The sequence below is a fragment of the Alternaria postmessia genome (genome assembly GCF_024291825.1).
Source record: "Alternaria postmessia strain BMP 2775 chromosome Unknown scaffold_8, whole genome shotgun sequence".
NCBI lineage: Eukaryota > Fungi > Ascomycota > Dothideomycetes > Pleosporales > Pleosporaceae > Alternaria > Alternaria postmessia.
The window spans coordinates 109,314-126,045 of record NW_026260081.1 but is presented as its reverse complement, the minus strand read 5'-3'; the positions used below and the strand labels follow the sequence as shown (position 1 = coordinate 126,045).

General features: G+C 51.1%; 6 protein-coding genes across 6 annotated transcripts; 4 read left to right on the top strand and 2 right to left on the bottom strand.

Moving 5' to 3' along the window:
* Positions 1-18: 18 nt before the first annotated feature.
* Positions 19-807, top strand: YPT2 (GTPase Ypt2; the record flags this gene model as incomplete). Its single annotated transcript, XM_051728338.1, has 3 exons — positions 19-48; positions 141-408; positions 485-807. The coding sequence occupies 3 exons, from the start codon at positions 19-21 to the stop codon at positions 805-807; spliced, it is 621 nt and encodes a 206-aa protein (XP_051591751.1).
* Positions 808-1,171: 364 nt separating this feature from the next.
* On the bottom strand, positions 1,172-9,034 carry J4E82_002033 (uncharacterized protein; the record flags this gene model as incomplete). The annotated part of the gene is made up of 8 exons (XM_051728337.1): positions 1,172-2,467; positions 2,516-3,455; positions 3,504-3,990; positions 4,041-4,575; positions 4,626-7,302; positions 7,349-7,656; positions 7,703-8,400; positions 8,449-9,034. The coding sequence occupies 8 exons, from the start codon at positions 9,032-9,034 to the stop codon at positions 1,172-1,174; spliced, it is 7,527 nt and encodes a 2,508-aa protein (XP_051591750.1).
* A 551-nt stretch (positions 9,035-9,585) lies between these two features.
* Positions 9,586-9,991, top strand: COX16 (Cytochrome oxidase assembly; the record flags this gene model as incomplete). Its single annotated transcript, XM_051728336.1, has 2 exons — positions 9,586-9,852; positions 9,908-9,991. The coding sequence occupies 2 exons, from the start codon at positions 9,586-9,588 to the stop codon at positions 9,989-9,991; spliced, it is 351 nt and encodes a 116-aa protein (XP_051591749.1).
* Positions 9,992-10,826: 835 nt separating this feature from the next.
* On the bottom strand, positions 10,827-11,899 carry J4E82_002031 (uncharacterized protein; the record flags this gene model as incomplete). Its single annotated transcript, XM_051728335.1, has 2 exons — positions 10,827-11,509; positions 11,659-11,899. The coding sequence occupies 2 exons, from the start codon at positions 11,897-11,899 to the stop codon at positions 10,827-10,829; spliced, it is 924 nt and encodes a 307-aa protein (XP_051591748.1).
* Positions 11,900-12,840: 941 nt separating this feature from the next.
* J4E82_002030 (uncharacterized protein) lies at positions 12,841-14,419 on the top strand (the record flags this gene model as incomplete). The annotated part of the gene is made up of 2 exons (XM_051728334.1): positions 12,841-13,284; positions 13,334-14,419. The coding sequence occupies 2 exons, from the start codon at positions 12,841-12,843 to the stop codon at positions 14,417-14,419; spliced, it is 1,530 nt and encodes a 509-aa protein (XP_051591747.1).
* Positions 14,420-14,826: 407 nt separating this feature from the next.
* On the top strand, positions 14,827-15,821 carry J4E82_002029 (uncharacterized protein; the record flags this gene model as incomplete). The annotated part of the gene is made up of 4 exons (XM_051728333.1): positions 14,827-14,922; positions 14,971-15,375; positions 15,425-15,595; positions 15,654-15,821. 4 exons carry the CDS (start codon positions 14,827-14,829, stop codon positions 15,819-15,821), a joined length of 840 nt encoding a protein of 279 aa, XP_051591746.1.
* Between the last annotated feature and the right edge of the window lie 911 nt (positions 15,822-16,732).

Here is a 16,732-nt window from a genome sequence, read left to right as displayed (position 1 = left end):
TCGCCGCCCTACACCAACATGGCTGGATCCAGGAATTACGACTTTCTCGTAAGCTCGCCCTACCCCGTACTTGCTGGACCCTGAGCGCCCCTCCACCGCTTGTATACCAAGACCCACACTAACACTTCCCCCCCACGTAGATCAAACTGCTCCTCATAGGCGACTCGGGCGTAGGCAAGTCATGCTGTCTGCTGCGCTTCAGTGAGGACTCGTTCACGCCCTCGTTCATCACCACCATCGGCATCGACTTCAAAATCCGCACCATCGAGCTCGACGGCAAGCGCGTGAAGCTGCAGATATGGGATACCGCCGGGCAGGAGCGTTTCCGGACCATCACCACGGCCTACTACAGAGGCGCTATGGGCATTCTGCTGGTCTACGACGTTACAGATGAAAGGAGCTTCAACAGTACGTCTCCGCTGGGTATCCTGCATAGCACAGCAACAAGCGGGCATCGATACTAGAGGCTAACACTGGGCAACAGACATTCGCACATGGTTCTCCAACGTCGAGCAACACGCCACCGAGGGTGTCAACAAGATTCTTATTGGCAACAAGTGCGATTGGGAAGAGAAGCGCGCCGTCTCTACAGAACAGGGCCAGGCCCTCGCTGACGAACTTGGCATTCCCTTCCTCGAGGTCTCGGCCAAGAGCAACATCAACGTCGACCAGGCCTTTTACAGCTTGGCCGGAGATATCAAGAAGAGGCTAATCGACACCGCAAGGACGGATCAGACTGCGGTGCCCAAGGTGGATGTTGGTGGGCAAGACAGTGGAAACGCTGGCATGGGTGGGAAGTGCTGCTAAGAATAGGTGCAAAGTTAGCAGCGGACGCATTGGGCTGAGATCCATCACACAACGAGGCTATACGACGAATATCCGCTCGAGCGTGTCTTTTGGATAGCATCACCTTTTCTTACGAGTCTTTGTTTCGGCGTTTTCAAGAGAATGGGAGTACCTACTTTTTACAATTACGTATTGTAATGCCAATCTTGTATATGCAAGAGTCAGTCTTCACATGGCACGTAAAGGGCTACTAATAGTTTCGCTTGTACTGCAGTGGTATTTGAGATGAAGGGGAGTTTCAATTGCTGACACTTTTTCAGTGTGATTTGTACAACGCCCTCGACATGACTCCTCCACGCCTGCTTTTACTGAAAAGATGAACCACCTAGAAGAAAGCACACCACCCAATGTACATGGCTGCCAAGTTGTGCGGGTCCCTCGCCATAGCAATGAGTGCCTCGACGTACCCCTCTACACTCAAGGGTACACTCTCCCCCTTCAAGTACCCGTTCACCTTTGTGCGCGTGACATCAAGGACCTCCTGCGGCGTATCCGGTACACCCACAATCTTCTTCCTCCGTTTACCACCCAGAAAGTCTGCCGTGGGATCATGCACGAATGTCTCCAAAATAGTGATGAGCGTGTCTTCGTGCTGTCGAAGCAGCTTATACGTGAGCTCAGCGGCCTTGCGGAACGGACCTTCAACGCCCTGGGGACCCATGGCGTCGACCATGTTGTGTGTCAGGCGGAAGGGCACGAGTTCAGGTTTCTCAAACGTGAGACCCTTGTCGAAGAGGCAGTTGAAGTCTACGTGGAAGGTGCCACCATCGCCTTGCTCAAGCAGAACGTTCTCACCGTGCCTGTCTCCTAGACCTAGTACGTGCCCAACGATGCTCATTACCGCGCAAGACCGTGTGTACCGAAGACGCGCTGCGAACCACGCTTCTGGCTCCGGAAACGTCTCTACGAACCATTCATGTAACACAGGCACGAACTTACCGAGGATGCGTTCAGTGAAGATGGTGACTTTGGATGGTGATGAGCAGGCTTCGTTTAGCAATAGACGAATCTCTGTATAGTCGATTGCAATGTTGCGTTGGCGGTAGAAACGAAGGATGATGTCGCGCATGGGTTTGAGGCCTTCGACCCATTCAATGGCTCCGCACTCCTCGTTGAGAGGTGTCACGGCGTACGTCTTGATGTACAGGCGACGTTTGCTCGACTCGATGTCCTTTTGGAGAGCCCGATTGATCATGGCGTTGAATTCCATGAGCCGCTGATCCTTGCGTAGATCGTCTTTTGGTTTGCAAAGTAAGCCGTATGAGCGTCCGTCTGAACCGCGTACGTTGAGCTTTCGTGGACGCTGTAGAGACGACAAGACCAGTACATCGTCATCAAATGACTGTATCGTGATGGCGTCGGCTGGGAATGGGTTGTAACGACGGAGGGACTGGCTGTCGTTGCTAGCAGGCAGGTTGGGAAGCAGATTGGCCTCAACAGGTACCACTAGAAGCGTGGGAGCCAACTTGTGGTTAAATCCCAGCTCCTTCGAAAGACTCACGCGTGCTATTCGCGACTCTATAGGAGCGTCGCAAGCTGCCAGGAGTGCATCAGTAAGTCGCTGTCCTTGACCAATTAGGGTTTTGAGGTCGACGAAAGCTCCCTTGCGCTTCGTTGCGTCCTTTTTGTTGTTAGCTGGTTTCTGACCTTGACCAGGTCGAGAACTTACGCGCAGTTTCTGCAGAACGGCAGTGCCCCGGGCTCTGCGGTCATCCTGTGTAGAGTGAAGGACGGCAAATAGAGCCCAAAGCGCCTGCTGCGGGTACGATGAAGCGACTCGGATGATAATCGCCTGGAGAGCCTCCCAAACGCTCTTGTTTGGATGGCTGATGCGTGTGATGATCTGCGGGAAAGCGGTATACCATGCAAATGCAGGCATTCGCTCTGCTGCGTAGCGCGCGACATATTTATTGATGTGTTCAAGGTAGTTGAGCCGATGCCCATGGAACTCCTTATCTTTGGTGGTTCTGGGCATGTTGTGCGTGACTTCCATACCCATGTCCAACCATAGCGTAAGTATCTTGGGCAGGGTCTGGTAGTAGTACTTCGTCCCATACACCGTAGAGCGAGTGAAGTTCTCAACGACCAGCTTGACCAGGCTTCCTGAGAGATACTCGGAGCTCTGCTTTGTTATTGGCTGCTGCTTCTCTGACTCCAGAAGCTTCAGATACCATCGACCCAGGTAGTAGTGACCTTTGTCCCACCGGGGATACGTTTGCACACCAATTACATACTCCTCTTTCAGAGACATCGACTGGGTCTGACCTGCGCGATCTAGCCATTTAGCGAGCAGTAGTTGAGCATGGCACTTAACCTTGTTCATGGAATGCCCTTCGCCTCGACCGGCTGTAGTAATAGAGATGTTGATGGGCACGGTGTCCTCCCGCTGGAACGCGTTGCTGTCGATAGCACCACGAAGGTTTTGAATGGCCTTACGATGGTGACCTTCTTTCCAAAGAAGCTTCGAATATTCGATTTTAGATGCGTTATCTCCAAGTCGCTCGGCGTGTAGCACTGAATTGAAAGCAGTCGTCATGAAGCCTCCCTTACGAGCCAGCCGTCCTGTTGTAAGCCATGCCGAAGCGATGTCGAGTTTCGTAAATTCGATGCTATTGTCTGTCAGCAATACTCAACATATGCCAGGTCAGGTTGCTCACCGAGACAATGTCATTGCGGCACGGCGTAGTCCCAGAAGATACTGTTTGTCTGATGTGTACGCTCCAATGACGTCCAACCGGCGATCTAAGTTCTCAAGGATAACTTCACGGTCCGCCGCAACCCCATTGCTCATACCGCTTACAGCTTCTATCTCGTATAGCGCGTGCAATTTCACAAGGTGTTCACGCGATGCTTGTACAGAAGCTGTGGTGGATGGGGACATGCTCTTTGCCAGAACTTCTCGCAGTTTTGCAATAATGGCCTGAAACTCGATACGGTTCTTGTGACGAAGTGCTGACAACGCTCGGCCTAGTCCAACGTTGAAATCTATGAAAAGATTCGAGTCTGCGACATTAACTGTACCAAGAAGTCGATCGAGTTGTTCCCATTTACCAGTAGACCAAGCTGCTTCAGCTGCGAAAGGCAATGTACTACTCAAAAGCGAGTTAGTCGCATGGAAGCCGTCCACGTAATTGAGGATTGAGTCTTGAACGAGCATTAGCTACTCTTCATGGAATTCACTTATTCAGACTCACCATATTGACCAGACTCTTTTAGGCAGGTGAGAAGGTTAATCTGAGTCTCAACATCGTTCGGTTTTTCAGAAAGTGCAATCTCATACCAACTCTGAGCCGCTGTCCACCGTCCAGCTTTACGATCTTCGATAATCTGCTGCTCAGGATTGAGGACCTTGAGATGGGCCGATATCCCCTCAATGCTGTCCGGCTCGTCGATATGCGCATAGATCATTTGTAAATGTTGCAGCAAACTGTCTTTCTCGGGGAAGGGCTGCTTCGACGCCGCTTTCTTGTCTCGCTGCTGGCGAAAGTATTGTTCCCAGTGAAACAAGGCTCGAGAATACGAACCGCATTCAACGGCTCGTCGGGATATAATCTCCGCGGGGATAAGCTGGAGTATCCCTTCAACGCGACTGACTTGCTTGATCGAGTTCATCTCCTCGTCCTCGGACACACCACGTCCCGTTTTTCCCGCCATTGTTCTTGCGTCAATCAGGGATTTCTTCTTCTCTTGTAGCCATAGTGACAGGTAGTCGAGTGTCTGAAACACATTCTGCGATGGGTCAGCGAATAAAGTTTGATGGAGTAGTCATAGGGCCTTGCCTCGCTGCACTGCTTGATGATGGAAGATTCGTGTTGCTCCGCCGTACGCAAGTCGGCCTGCAGCACCTGCAAGAGCTCTCGGCCAACATTTGCCTTGTTCTCATCGCTGTCAGATACGATAACGTTAAGAGCTGCAAACGGAAGGATGAATGTAGCTATTGATAAATCGTAGCCTCTGATGATTCTAGCCAGAACAGGGAAGACCATCTCAACATTGACACCTTGCCCTTTTCGCAACAGGTCGTAAACAAAGGTCTGGAGCCAGGTTCCATGGCTAAGCTTCGAGTTGAAGATCGGATATGTCGGACCCTCGTACTGTATTGATGGATTCATGTTGACGGAATATTTGGAATCCAGGAAGGGCGTCAAAACAGTTCTGACGGCCTCTGGAATATCATTCCAGCGTTGTGCCTCTGTGCTAGTCTGCGAAGACCGAGGCTTTGCCCCGCGGAGAGCGCTGAACCCGCAATGCTTGAGCATCTCCTGCATGGCATAGGCGATCCAGCCCTGTGCTTTAGCATTTGTGGTAGACAGGAAGACTTTGACCAGAACTTGCTCAAGGAGCAATGCCACAAAATCGATGTCCTCGTCTCTCCGTGAGAAGTTTGATAGCATCAAGACGCGCTTCTTTTCACGAACTGTTTCCACTCGATATGGATCAAGACCGCCGATGATACCAAGGCATTGAGCACAAAGGATGGTGATATCAGAATAGTCTTCAGAGAACCGTACGCTGGCGTCAAGGAGAGACCGCGTCAACGCCGCTAATATCGGGAGAGGCTTTTGACCGACTACTGACTGGTGCAGCTCTCGCTGGTTGGCATCTAGAAATGGCACAAGCTCTACCAGTGCCTGTCGCACTACGACTGAGTTCTGATCTTTGCATCGATTGCTGAAGGCATGGAAGACCTTGATGGTCTCGACCATATCTTTGAACTTTACCAATTCTCCCTCAATTTTGGAGAGCATTGGTATGCCCGCTAATGAAGGAAGGTATTCCACTCTATCTCGAAGTTGCGCATTATACTGCTGTATTATGCCCTCAATAGCTTTGTGAGCCTTGAGCTGCGTATCTTCGGAGAAAATTGACCAGTGTTGTACGATCAATGCGAATGTTTGATCAACGACTAGCATTGTCTCGTCTCCATCGAGAGCTGCCAAGAACGCAGACCAGACAGTGAATGTATCGTCGCATAGGTCTGGATCTCCCATGGCCGATTGGAGACAGGCGCGAATCTGTGGCAACGCTCCATTTACGCTAAATCGCGCAAGGTGGATGAGATCCCCTATAGCAGCTATGCATCTCTTCCTTTCGGGCATTGTATGGGGTGTTGCCTTCCCCTGGGCGTTGGGGGCTTCGATGACATTCGAGAAATATGCTATAATGCCTAGAATATGTGTCTCGCAGAATGCATCCAGGTTCTTGGTCTTTGAAGTAGATTTACGCTGACCTGATTTCGTGTCCGGCGCGAGCGATGCAAGGGTACTGAATCCTTTGTAATAGGGCTTTTTCCTAACAATTTCTTGGTCCGCCGCTAGTTTCAGTATCTCGATGGCAACGCCAGTTATATCTAGTGCAACCCAAGATTCGAGCTTGTTATTACTGCCATCCCGGATAGCAGGCTCAATGGCTGCTAGAGTCTCCATCGCTGTCTGCTCGACTTCAGCGACGGGCTGTGATAAAAGCAAGGCGAGTATCCTCGCAAGATTGGCTCTTGGATGCGTCAAGACGTCAATGACAGAAGCTTTCCGTGCCTGGGCGATCTTCTCAATGATGTCTCTTCGTTTGCTCAATACAAGATGAGGAAGAGTATCCGCTTGGGTCTGCACCAATAATTGACGGACGCTTTGCTCAGTCAAGTCAGCCAGCTGCTGCGCCTTCTGAGGCTGGTTGACGATGTCCTTGATGACTGAGAAGCCAATGACCTTCCAATAAGGGCTTAAAAGCTGCATCGTATCCATGGAATACCCTTTAGCGATCGACTCAAGTTCGCGGTAAGCCATACCGCATACCAGTGCGTTTGGATGGCCTAGGTATTCGATGAGGTGGTGTAATATTATGGGTAGCTCTAGTTCGCCGCTGGTCAATGCGGTTCGACCATATGCGATGATCAACGTTTCCTGATCGGACAAGATGTTGCGTTTCGCCAGAGCATCCAGAAACTCTACGAAAGACCGCCGATTTTTCCCACGAACGGTTTTGGATATGTCATCTCGTAAAAACACCATCAAGGAACTTGTCGCAGCGAGTTTCAGTTCCCGTAAAGATCTACTCATAGACGCAAGCAGCCACTGTCCTAGCTCACATACCTCGAGAGACAGATACTCAGGGTCAGAGATATGGTTGTAGACACGGCCAATGGCCACAGCCATAAGCACCCGGGATTGCGATGACGCCTCGAACTCTGGTTCTTTCGTGATCGCAAGCATGGCAGCAATAGCGTCCTTCCAGCTCTCTGCATCGTCCTGTTCGTTCCAATGCATCGCGGCGTCTCGTCCATTTCGTGAGTTTGCATCACACAACATACAGACAAGTGACTGCAGTGGCTGCGAAGCTGATTGTGATGGTTCCAAACACCGGGACCCAGCACATGCAATCTTTGTGAATGCTGTCATAATATCCACTTGTGTACGCTCGTTCTGCCGTTCGTCGTCCATCATGGATGAGTACCTTGTTCTGTTGAAGTCAGCAATGGCTATCAGAACCAATTGAGACGACTTACTCCATGATGTTGTGAAGACTAGACAGGTTGAAAACAGGTGAGTCCTGACTACTGCCATTCAATATCATCATGAGTCGCTCATATATAGTACGATTGATGTCAGAAGTGTCTGGTAATGTCTTTCGCCGTTTGGTAGGCCTCTCTTCGGTTCCTAGGTTTAATACGCGGAATAGTTTTAGGATTCGCGTTGATTCCTCAGCAAGTTGAGCGTTCGAAAAATTGCCAGTGTCACTCTCACAGAGCTCTTTACGTATGTCTGCGACAGACATAGGCCATGTGCCTGGTGCGGTCCAGAGACAAAGGGCCAGCTGGTATATGTTAGTATAGATCGACACTGCAGTGCTCGTTTCATACCTGTAAGTCTTTATGGAGCTTAGAAAAATGATCCACATCCCGGCAAGCCTTAGCTATAATCTCCTCAACATCGTGTAAAACGATTGTTCTGCTCGCTTCCTGCCGACGCCGGATTGTCGGGATATTTTCAGGCGATGAGACAAGTGCACTGCGTAAGTGGGTGAGGATGATGGCCAGCCGCACTTGACTGCTCTCTGATGCCGGCAATGATGGTAAGCCATCAACAAACTCGCGGAGGCTAGTGATTAGTGCCTGCGCATTCTTCAACGAAGTACAGGTGCGGTCTCCAGGCGCCAATGAAGGAAGAAACAGTATTTCTAGTAGCTGCAAATATACAAGCGTAATCTCATCGGAGAAAGGACGCTTCGCCGAGCTTGTTGTCCATCGCCTGAAATATTTCCATAAAGCTTGAGCACTATCTATGATCCAGGGTAGATGATGATCTAAGGCACCAGGCGTCACAGATTCCCTCTCTTGAGGCTGGATAGCATTAGCCAACGCCAGAAGCAGACAGAAACCAACGTTTATGGCACCGAGTTGCGAAGTGATGGTTCGCTGCAGATCGTGGGGCAAAGCAATAATTTGCTGGCTTTCTGGCCAGAACACACTGATGTTGCTTGATGATGGCAGGGCAACACTGAAAGACGGCGCAGGTACCGAAACCGGATCGTCCACGGATTGCAATTTTGTCAGGATAGCTGGAAAGAGGTAAGCGGATGGGGAAAGGGTTCTGGCTTAGTACTCACATTGCACACACGACCTGTAAAGTTGTGAGACTACTGCAGCTGAGCGCCAGAGGGCAGATGTCCGAGCAAGCACGCTTAGGCACAGATGGAGCAGTTGCTGTACATGTTCGTGCACAGAATTGAGTGTTGTATACGTCAACAGGCCCAGTAACTTGGGGTATAACCAGAGAATAAGTGGAGGCCGAGGTATACCGTCGTCTTCGCTGTCCCGGGTGCTCAGCAGTAGATGTGGCTTCTGTTGCAGGATGAAGGTGAGCGCGGCAATACTGTCAATGCCTTGCTGCCTCTGCTGGTCCTGGGCAAACGGATCATGTTTGAACAGTCCCTCAAGACCGGCTTCCGCGATGACGCACACGAGCGCTACGAGTTGTTGATCAGGCTCGTCGGTGTTTGGATGTTGAAGAAACTCCTTTACTAGTTCACCAAAACTGACTTTGGTTACTTGGCCATGCCGCGCATTGACATTTGAAGCGTTATGTACAATTTGAGCCGCGATGGTCGAAGGGGGCGGAACGCCATTCGAATTGCCGTTAGTCACTGGTGGCGGTGCCATCCGCTGAGTCGAGCTCCCGCCTTTGCGGGCCATGATGCACGTTACCGACGTGGCATGTCGCGTAGGTTGGGAAAGAGTGCAGCCTTGAAAGATGGCCGGACACCTGGTTGTTGGCGGTGATGCTGGATTTGGCTTTAAGCGAATGCCTGTACAAAGTTCGACTGATTCAAGATGGTATTGTTGATGGAGTGGCGTCTGATTGGACGCGGGTGGGGGTCTCTGCAATTTGCTGTGCGGTAGTCCCAGGCTTTCAACGAGTGTTGTTTCGTGTTATTGATACGATAGTCCGGCAGTCGTCGCAAAATGCGCGATGTAGGCAGATGTGTGTATGGTGTGTAAGGTCCACAGAGAAACTGTATGGATTACATTGACGCGAAGTCGCGTAGTCACGAGACCCCGCTAAGTTCTATCTTGGTAAAGAGCGCTACTCCGCAATTCCACCTGAAAGCATCGAACCACCCTTGCTCAACATCGAAAGCACCGAGATCGCAACCCCAAACGCTACATAGATCGAGCACGCATTATACGCATATCGGCGCCTACTGTGCACGTCTGCAGGATCTAGCATCCTCTAAGCCGCAGCCATGCCTGGCCCATTCACTTCGAAATCTTTCAGCGCCACACTACCCAACTCGCTCGCCGCCCGATACCGAAAATCACTCCAGAAACATCCGTTCCTACTCTTCGGCCTACCATTCCTCTCCACCATCGTTCTAGGGTCTTTCATGTTGACGCCCGCCACAGCGCTGCGATATGAGCGCTACGATCGCAAGAACCAACAAATAACACATGAGCAGGCTATGGGCCTGAGAGGAGAGCGGAGGAAGGTTAATATGAAGGATGAGTACTACGTACGTATAACAGGCAATATAGGTATTGGACGAGCATGGGCTGACAACTGCACAGAGATTGCAGGCTAAAGACCTCGAGGACTGGGAACAGAGGCGTGTCAAGAGGCTGCCGGGAGAGCCAGACGGCACACTTGTGTAGGGACGAGACAAATAATCAAAACAGCATCTGACACGGCGTTACGGAAAATGATTAGCATAGCAGATTCGATACCTCTGTACGATACAGACCCCTCCACTTTCTACAGTAGGCGCATACTGCACATGAAAACGGACACCCATACTAGCTTGATTGGGGCCATGATACCTGAATTTATACCATGAAAATGTTTGCTATATGACATTTGAATTGTTCCACGGAGTCGATTTAACACTGCATCCTCTGCTCGACCCGTGATAAGTCAGTGCATCGAAGCTGGGAACGACTCGCTCAGCGAAGACACTATCTCTGACGAAAGAGCCTTGCAGCGACAGAAACAAAGTGCGCTATTCTTGTGGTGTCTGTTGGGAACTGAGGTAGCAACTCGAATCCGAATCGTATCTGGGACGGGAAATACGACTTCTGTGTACGCATGGCTATAGCCTCGACGTGACGCATTATTATTCGTGTGATATATATGGATCACGCTCGTGTGATTTGAATCGAGCCGGCCATGAAGCGAACAATGAGAAAGAATACGCAAACTACATGCTCAGGATCGCTTCAAATGCAAGACATGAACGGGACAAAGACTACGCTCGAACGCCTCGCTACGATCAACAGATAGGAGATAGGAAAAGGAGCCTTAGAGAAGCAATGAAAGTACTACAGCACACACGAGTGCATAGTACATAAGAGGAGATGAAGAAAAGGAAAATATGCGTGGGCATACCAAGATGAATCTAGTCGTGATACCCGCCAACTGTGAGAGCATGGGGATTGGAAGCACAGATAAAGGTGTAGACATAGACCGAGTGACAAGGGTGCAGACTTGTTGTTAACAACACCTACCACTCTTGCTCTTCTGCACCCGATTGATGTCTTCTTCCCAATCTTGTTGGTGTACAGCGACGGCTGGTGTAGTTGGAAAGCCCAACCAACTCCGCCTCTTATCGCCTGTGCCCAAGCGGAAACTGCCATTGCCGTTCCCAGGGTAATCGAAATACCCAGCCACATTGCCGTTGTTGTCCATGGCCGGAGTGACTCCAGCCATAGCGTACTGGCGTTGTTCTTCTTCGAGCTTCTTCTGTTGCTGTTCGACCAACTTGCGGGTGATAACACGGAAGACCTCGTCTACACCTTCACCATCTTTGGCGCTGATCTCATGACAACAATCCCAGCCCAAATCTTGTCCCCAGAAGCCGCTCGATCGGTTACTCTGTGGCGATGCCATACCGCCGGTGTGGAAGGCTGCCGGTACAGAGCCCCAGCCGCTTGTCTGAGCACTGTGTGGCGGCCCATTCTGCGTAGGGTAGAGATTTTCGGCGACGTATTCAATGCAGCGCTCAAACGGCACTTTTCGCTTGGCAGGGTCTTCGGCTACGACATCTGACTTTGTTCCTACAACATGGAGAATCACGTCTTCTCCGAGGTTGGTTTTGAGTTCTTTAAACCAGCGGCCCATCTCGTCGAACGAATAGGGATCGGTGATGTCGTAACATAGTACTGCAGCGTTTGCACCTGCAGAAGAGTTGGTTAGCTTTTCGGTAGAGTGTTTGGGCTACGGCGAAGAGTGGAAGGATGTCATCTCGGCCATTGCAAAGTATATTCCAAAAATCAACACAGCGGGCTGCAGAGACGTATTCGAAGTAAGGAGATTATTGGCGTACCTCTGTAGTATAGCTTGGAGATGGACCGGAAGCGCTCTTGACCTGCTGTGTCCCATATTTGTAACCGGACTACGGTGGACGTATCGATATCCACGACCCTCTTGGTCAAGAAGGATGCGCCGACGGTCGACTGTGTTGTAGGAGGTGTAAAGGCGTTCTTCACATATCGGTGGACGAGGGAAGTCTTCCCAACGCCTTGGCTGCCGAGGACCACAATCTTTGCTTCAAGGCTGTTGGACATGGCGGTACAAACTGTCGTCACTCGCCAAAGGTGTGTGTATTCGTCGACGGTCGGCGGTGCAGGGGTGGGGCGGAAGGCGGATGCTGTGGGGTCGACTCAGGTATGCGCGGTGCCTCGGAGCCAGGAAGAAAGGAAATGCGTGGTAGGCGGTCGCAGGACAAGTTGCATGGCGTGCAGTGAAAGCGTGTCGCCGACAACTGTGAGAAGAGGCAGAGAATTGACGTAGAGCCTGTCTGAGAATATTAGGCAGGAGGTGAGTGACCGAATGACAGTCCACCGTGTTTGGCGCTTGCACCGATTCTCTTGGCTAGGGGAGCCCATGTGACAGACGCCTTAAGCCAATGTGAATCAGATGTGGGAGGGACGCATCGAACATGGAAAGATGGGCGTCCATCGTGATCGCATTCTGGAGACTGATTACCATCCTGGGGATGACGCGCCATGTTGATTCTCGTGGGTTGGGCAGTCAACAATGCACGTCATGCCCACCCAGCTAGCTGTCGTTGCTTTCCCCGCGTTTCGGAGCAGAGCCCGCTTCTTCCACGCGACCGATAGGTAGCGATTAAAAACGCTGCCACTTACCCTGAAACAAAAGTCCACGTTCCTCCGACCGATGATATATCTCTAGGAAGACCGGTCGGCGGTCGACTGTCAGGGATCGAGACGGGATACCAAATGTGACAAGCCCGGACATCCAGCTCGCCTCGAGCTTGACGGTACTAGCTTGCTTCCATTCTCCGCGACCAGCATCCGAAGCCTGCGGGGATGAATGTACCGAGCTATCACCCCAAACATGCTGCCGTCACCAACCTGGCCCTTCCGCCCGCCCAAGCTTTTAGTGCCTGGAAATAACCTAGATCGGCTCCATATATTTTCTGGCCTATCTTCGCGACTTGATTACCTATCCTCCAGCATCCTGCGCCTACCACAACACCGCGACGATGAACCACGACAGTAATGACACCCAGAAGGTGAAGCTCACCGGCGAGCAGGTCGCTGAGCACAACAACGCCGAATCCTGCTGGGTCATTGTCCACGGCCGCGCCTACGATGTTACCGAGTTCCTGCCTGAGCATCCCGGAGGCCAAAAGATTATCCTAAAGTATGCCGGCAAGGACAGTACTGAGGCGTTCGAGCCCATTCACCCGCCCGACACTCTTGACAAGTATCTCGATAAATCCAAGCACTTGGGCGAGGTGGACATGAACACGGTCAAGGAAGAGGCGAAGGAGGTCGACCCTGATGAGGAAGAGAGACAGAAGCGCATTGAGCGCATGCCCATCCTGGAGCAATGCTACAACTTGATGGACTTCGAAGCTGTCGCGCGCAAGGTCATGAAGAAGACTGCATGGGCATACTACTCCAGTGGTGCAGACGACGAAATCGTGGGCTCATCCCAAATACCATGTCCTTACCCAGACTGACTCTTTCCAGACATTACGAGAAAACCACAGCGCATTTCACAAGATCTGGTTCCGGCCACGCGTACTCATCGATGTCGAGAAGGTCGACATGTCCACCACCATGCTCGGCAGCAAATGCGACATTCCCTTCTATGTCACTGCGACGGCATTGGGCAAGCTCGGCAATCCAGAAGGAGAGGTTGTGCTCACGCGCGGCGCACACAAGCACAATGTCATCCAGATGATACCCACACTGGCATCTTGCTCGTTTGACGAAATCATGGACGAAGCAAAAGACGGTCAGGTCCAATGGCTGCAATTGTACGTCAACAAGGATCGCGAGGTCACAAAGCGGATCGTGCAGCACGCCGAGAAACGCGGCTGCAAGGGTCTCTTCATCACCGTCGATGCACCACAGCTCGGTCGTCGCGAGAAAGACATGCGGAGCAAGTTCGACGATGTCGGAAGCAACGTTCAGAGCACCGGCGGAGACAATGTTGACCGTAGTCAAGGCGCCGCACGAGCCATCTCGTCCTTCATTGACCCGAGCCTCAGCTGGAAAGATATCCCGTGGTTCAGGAGCATCACCAAGATGCCCATTATTCTCAAGGGTGTGCAGTGTGTTGAGGATGTTATCCGCGCCGTTGAAGTTGGCGTCGAAGGCGTAGTTCTTTCAAACCATGGTGGTCGTCAGCTCGATTTTGCTCGCTCCGGTGTCGAAGTGCTCGCAGAGGTTATGCCCGTTCTTCGCGCACGCGGCTGGCAAGACCGCATTGAAGTCTACATCGATGGTGGTGTCCGACGTGCCACAGATATCATCAAGGCTGTCGCACTAGGCGCCAAGGGTGTAGGTATTGGCAGACCTTTCCTCTACGCCATGTCCGCATACGGTCTCCCAGGTGTCGACCGGGCTATGCAGCTTCTGAAGGATGAGATGGAGATGAACATGCGCCTGATCGGTGCCTCAAGCATTGCGGACTTGAATCCTTCTATGCTTGACACAAGAGGACTCAGTATGCACACTGCCACTGTACCTCACGACACTCTGGGGATGAATGTGTATGATCCGCTTATCGGCCCTCAAGAGAGTGTTGTCAAGGCGAAGGCCAAGTTATGAGGAGCTTGTGCGTGTATTGTATATCAACCCCAGGCGCAAAGGATTTGTTCGAGAATCGTCAAGTATTACATATCTTCACAGCATGCAATCTTTCATTCAAATAAATATTTCATCAACTTATCTAGTGCCCTTGATCACTCTCCCATTTGTCGTTGTTCGCCATTTTGCCCTGTGAAGTATGGAGGGCTTTGTTTCAGGTCGTGACCACGCGAGAGCGCGTTCGGTCGGTGGGGAAGGAGCGCTGGGTGGACCTGCCGACCGTCAAGCGTCCGTGGGTCACTCTTCTCACTTCACTCAGGGCAAGCCTCAAAGATTCACATTATCGCATGATATTACTATATATTTTTTATTCTTGAATCGCCTTCGCATTAACGTTTGTGACTTTTCGCTTCTATTAACATTATCCTATGGGTGCTACTGAAGGCGCAGCGCAACCCGGCGCTGGCTGGGACGAAGCGCAATGTACAGCAGCACTCGCACAATTGGAGCAGCTCCAGGCGCAGGTGAGACTTCCCTAACGCCGTTCCTGAACTCATACTGATATGCGACAGATCAACGACATGCGCCTAGCTATCCCGCGCATCATCGAGCCTTTCCATCGTCCTCGGAGTTCCGCGACTTATAAGCTATATGTTGAGGGCGTGAAGGGTTCCCAGAACAACCTGAATGCGCTCACGAAACAATGGAAAGACCCCGATATGCAGAGCACATTCGAGCACGTCAAGCAAAGCTTCGGCGCAAATGCGGATCTATCGGAAAGCGTCTCCATGCCCTCCCACGGATGGGTAGAAAGAGCACGGAAGGCAAAGGAGTCGTCAAAGAGCAAGGGATCTGAAAACGTAGATGATGCCGGTGCCACACTCACTGAAGAGGATGTATCTCGAATCGTGGTGGATTTCCGCAAGGCACACCCAACTCTAAAAGTGGAGGCACAAGATGATGATCGCAGCATATATGTATGGCATCCATACGCCTCGAATGACTATCTGCTCACATACGTAACAGATGCAGTTCGTTTCCGGTTCTCTCATGCTGAAATTCCGTATTGGCATCGAGCGCGAAGCAAACGGACGCTACAAACTTAACGCCGAGTGCTTGGGTACAACAGAGCCCTTTTTGGCCATCACAAGATGCATTGCATCTCGGCCAAATGCTGACGATTTGAGATATCTACTGGTACGTACATGAAATTCCATGCCATGGGTATGGTTTGACTGTATGCTAACCATAACAGGATATGATTGCTGCATACAAGACCGTGAAAGGAACTTCGTGTGCCAGGTGTGGAAAACTTCTCGACAAGTCGGCACTGACACCCACCGCAAGACGAAGCAAACAGGTCGCCAGCACGACTGAGACTCCTCAAACTATATGGGAAGCGACCCACGAAGGCTGCATCTGAAAGACTTTTTCCAATTAGCAAGGCATTACGACACATGTCTGTCCATGTCGTTCATAAATGGGCCACCCTAAAGAAATGGTAGGTATCGTCCATCCTGCCACCAACCACCATACACATCGCGCAGAGCTTCGGGAAACATGTTCCATTTTCTGTTCTTATAAGGATCTGGTTGCCATCTCGCGTCTGTCCACATGCGAGGATGCCGATCTACATACTTTCGCGTACGGAAGTCGTAAACCATTTCGCGTGAACGTCCACCTGACAGCACACCTCCCTCTGTCCAAGGGGCGAACTTGGTAGGGTTGAAGGCGGGCTCCGAGAAACGGTCATCGAGATTGACATGTTTGGACCATTGGGATCGCGATGGGCGTTTGGCCACAAAATCTCTTGCATCAGCCGCAGAGCCAACGAAGATGTCTGGACCTTTGCCTTGGAGAATGTCTTTCATTCGACCCAACTTAGAACCATTTCTACCATCTTTTGGCCAGATGAAAGCTTTCGATATTTTTGGGTGTCGCAGTTTTCGTTCGTCTTGATACCATCCATTGGATATATGGGGTTGACCGCGAATGTATCGGGCTGGTCTGTGTCTCCAAGGGCTTGGGACACGGTGGAAGAACGGCGGCTCAGGCAAGAAATCAGTCATAACTAGGTGTTGTTGGAATGAGATTGCAGTAGGACATGAAGATCACATCTCGAAATAACTGCGATAGACGTTCGCTTTTGAATCAATACTGTCACTCGTTTGCTAGAATAGGTCACGAAGACGAGTTGGGCTCGCATAACATAATGGACACGGAATATTTGTATAATCGTTTGTCACATTGCCATTACTTTGCACACAAAGCTTTATGTCGTTCGGCCATGCTCCCATTCTCATTTGGCTCATTGAAGGGCAGCCGGACACGCCA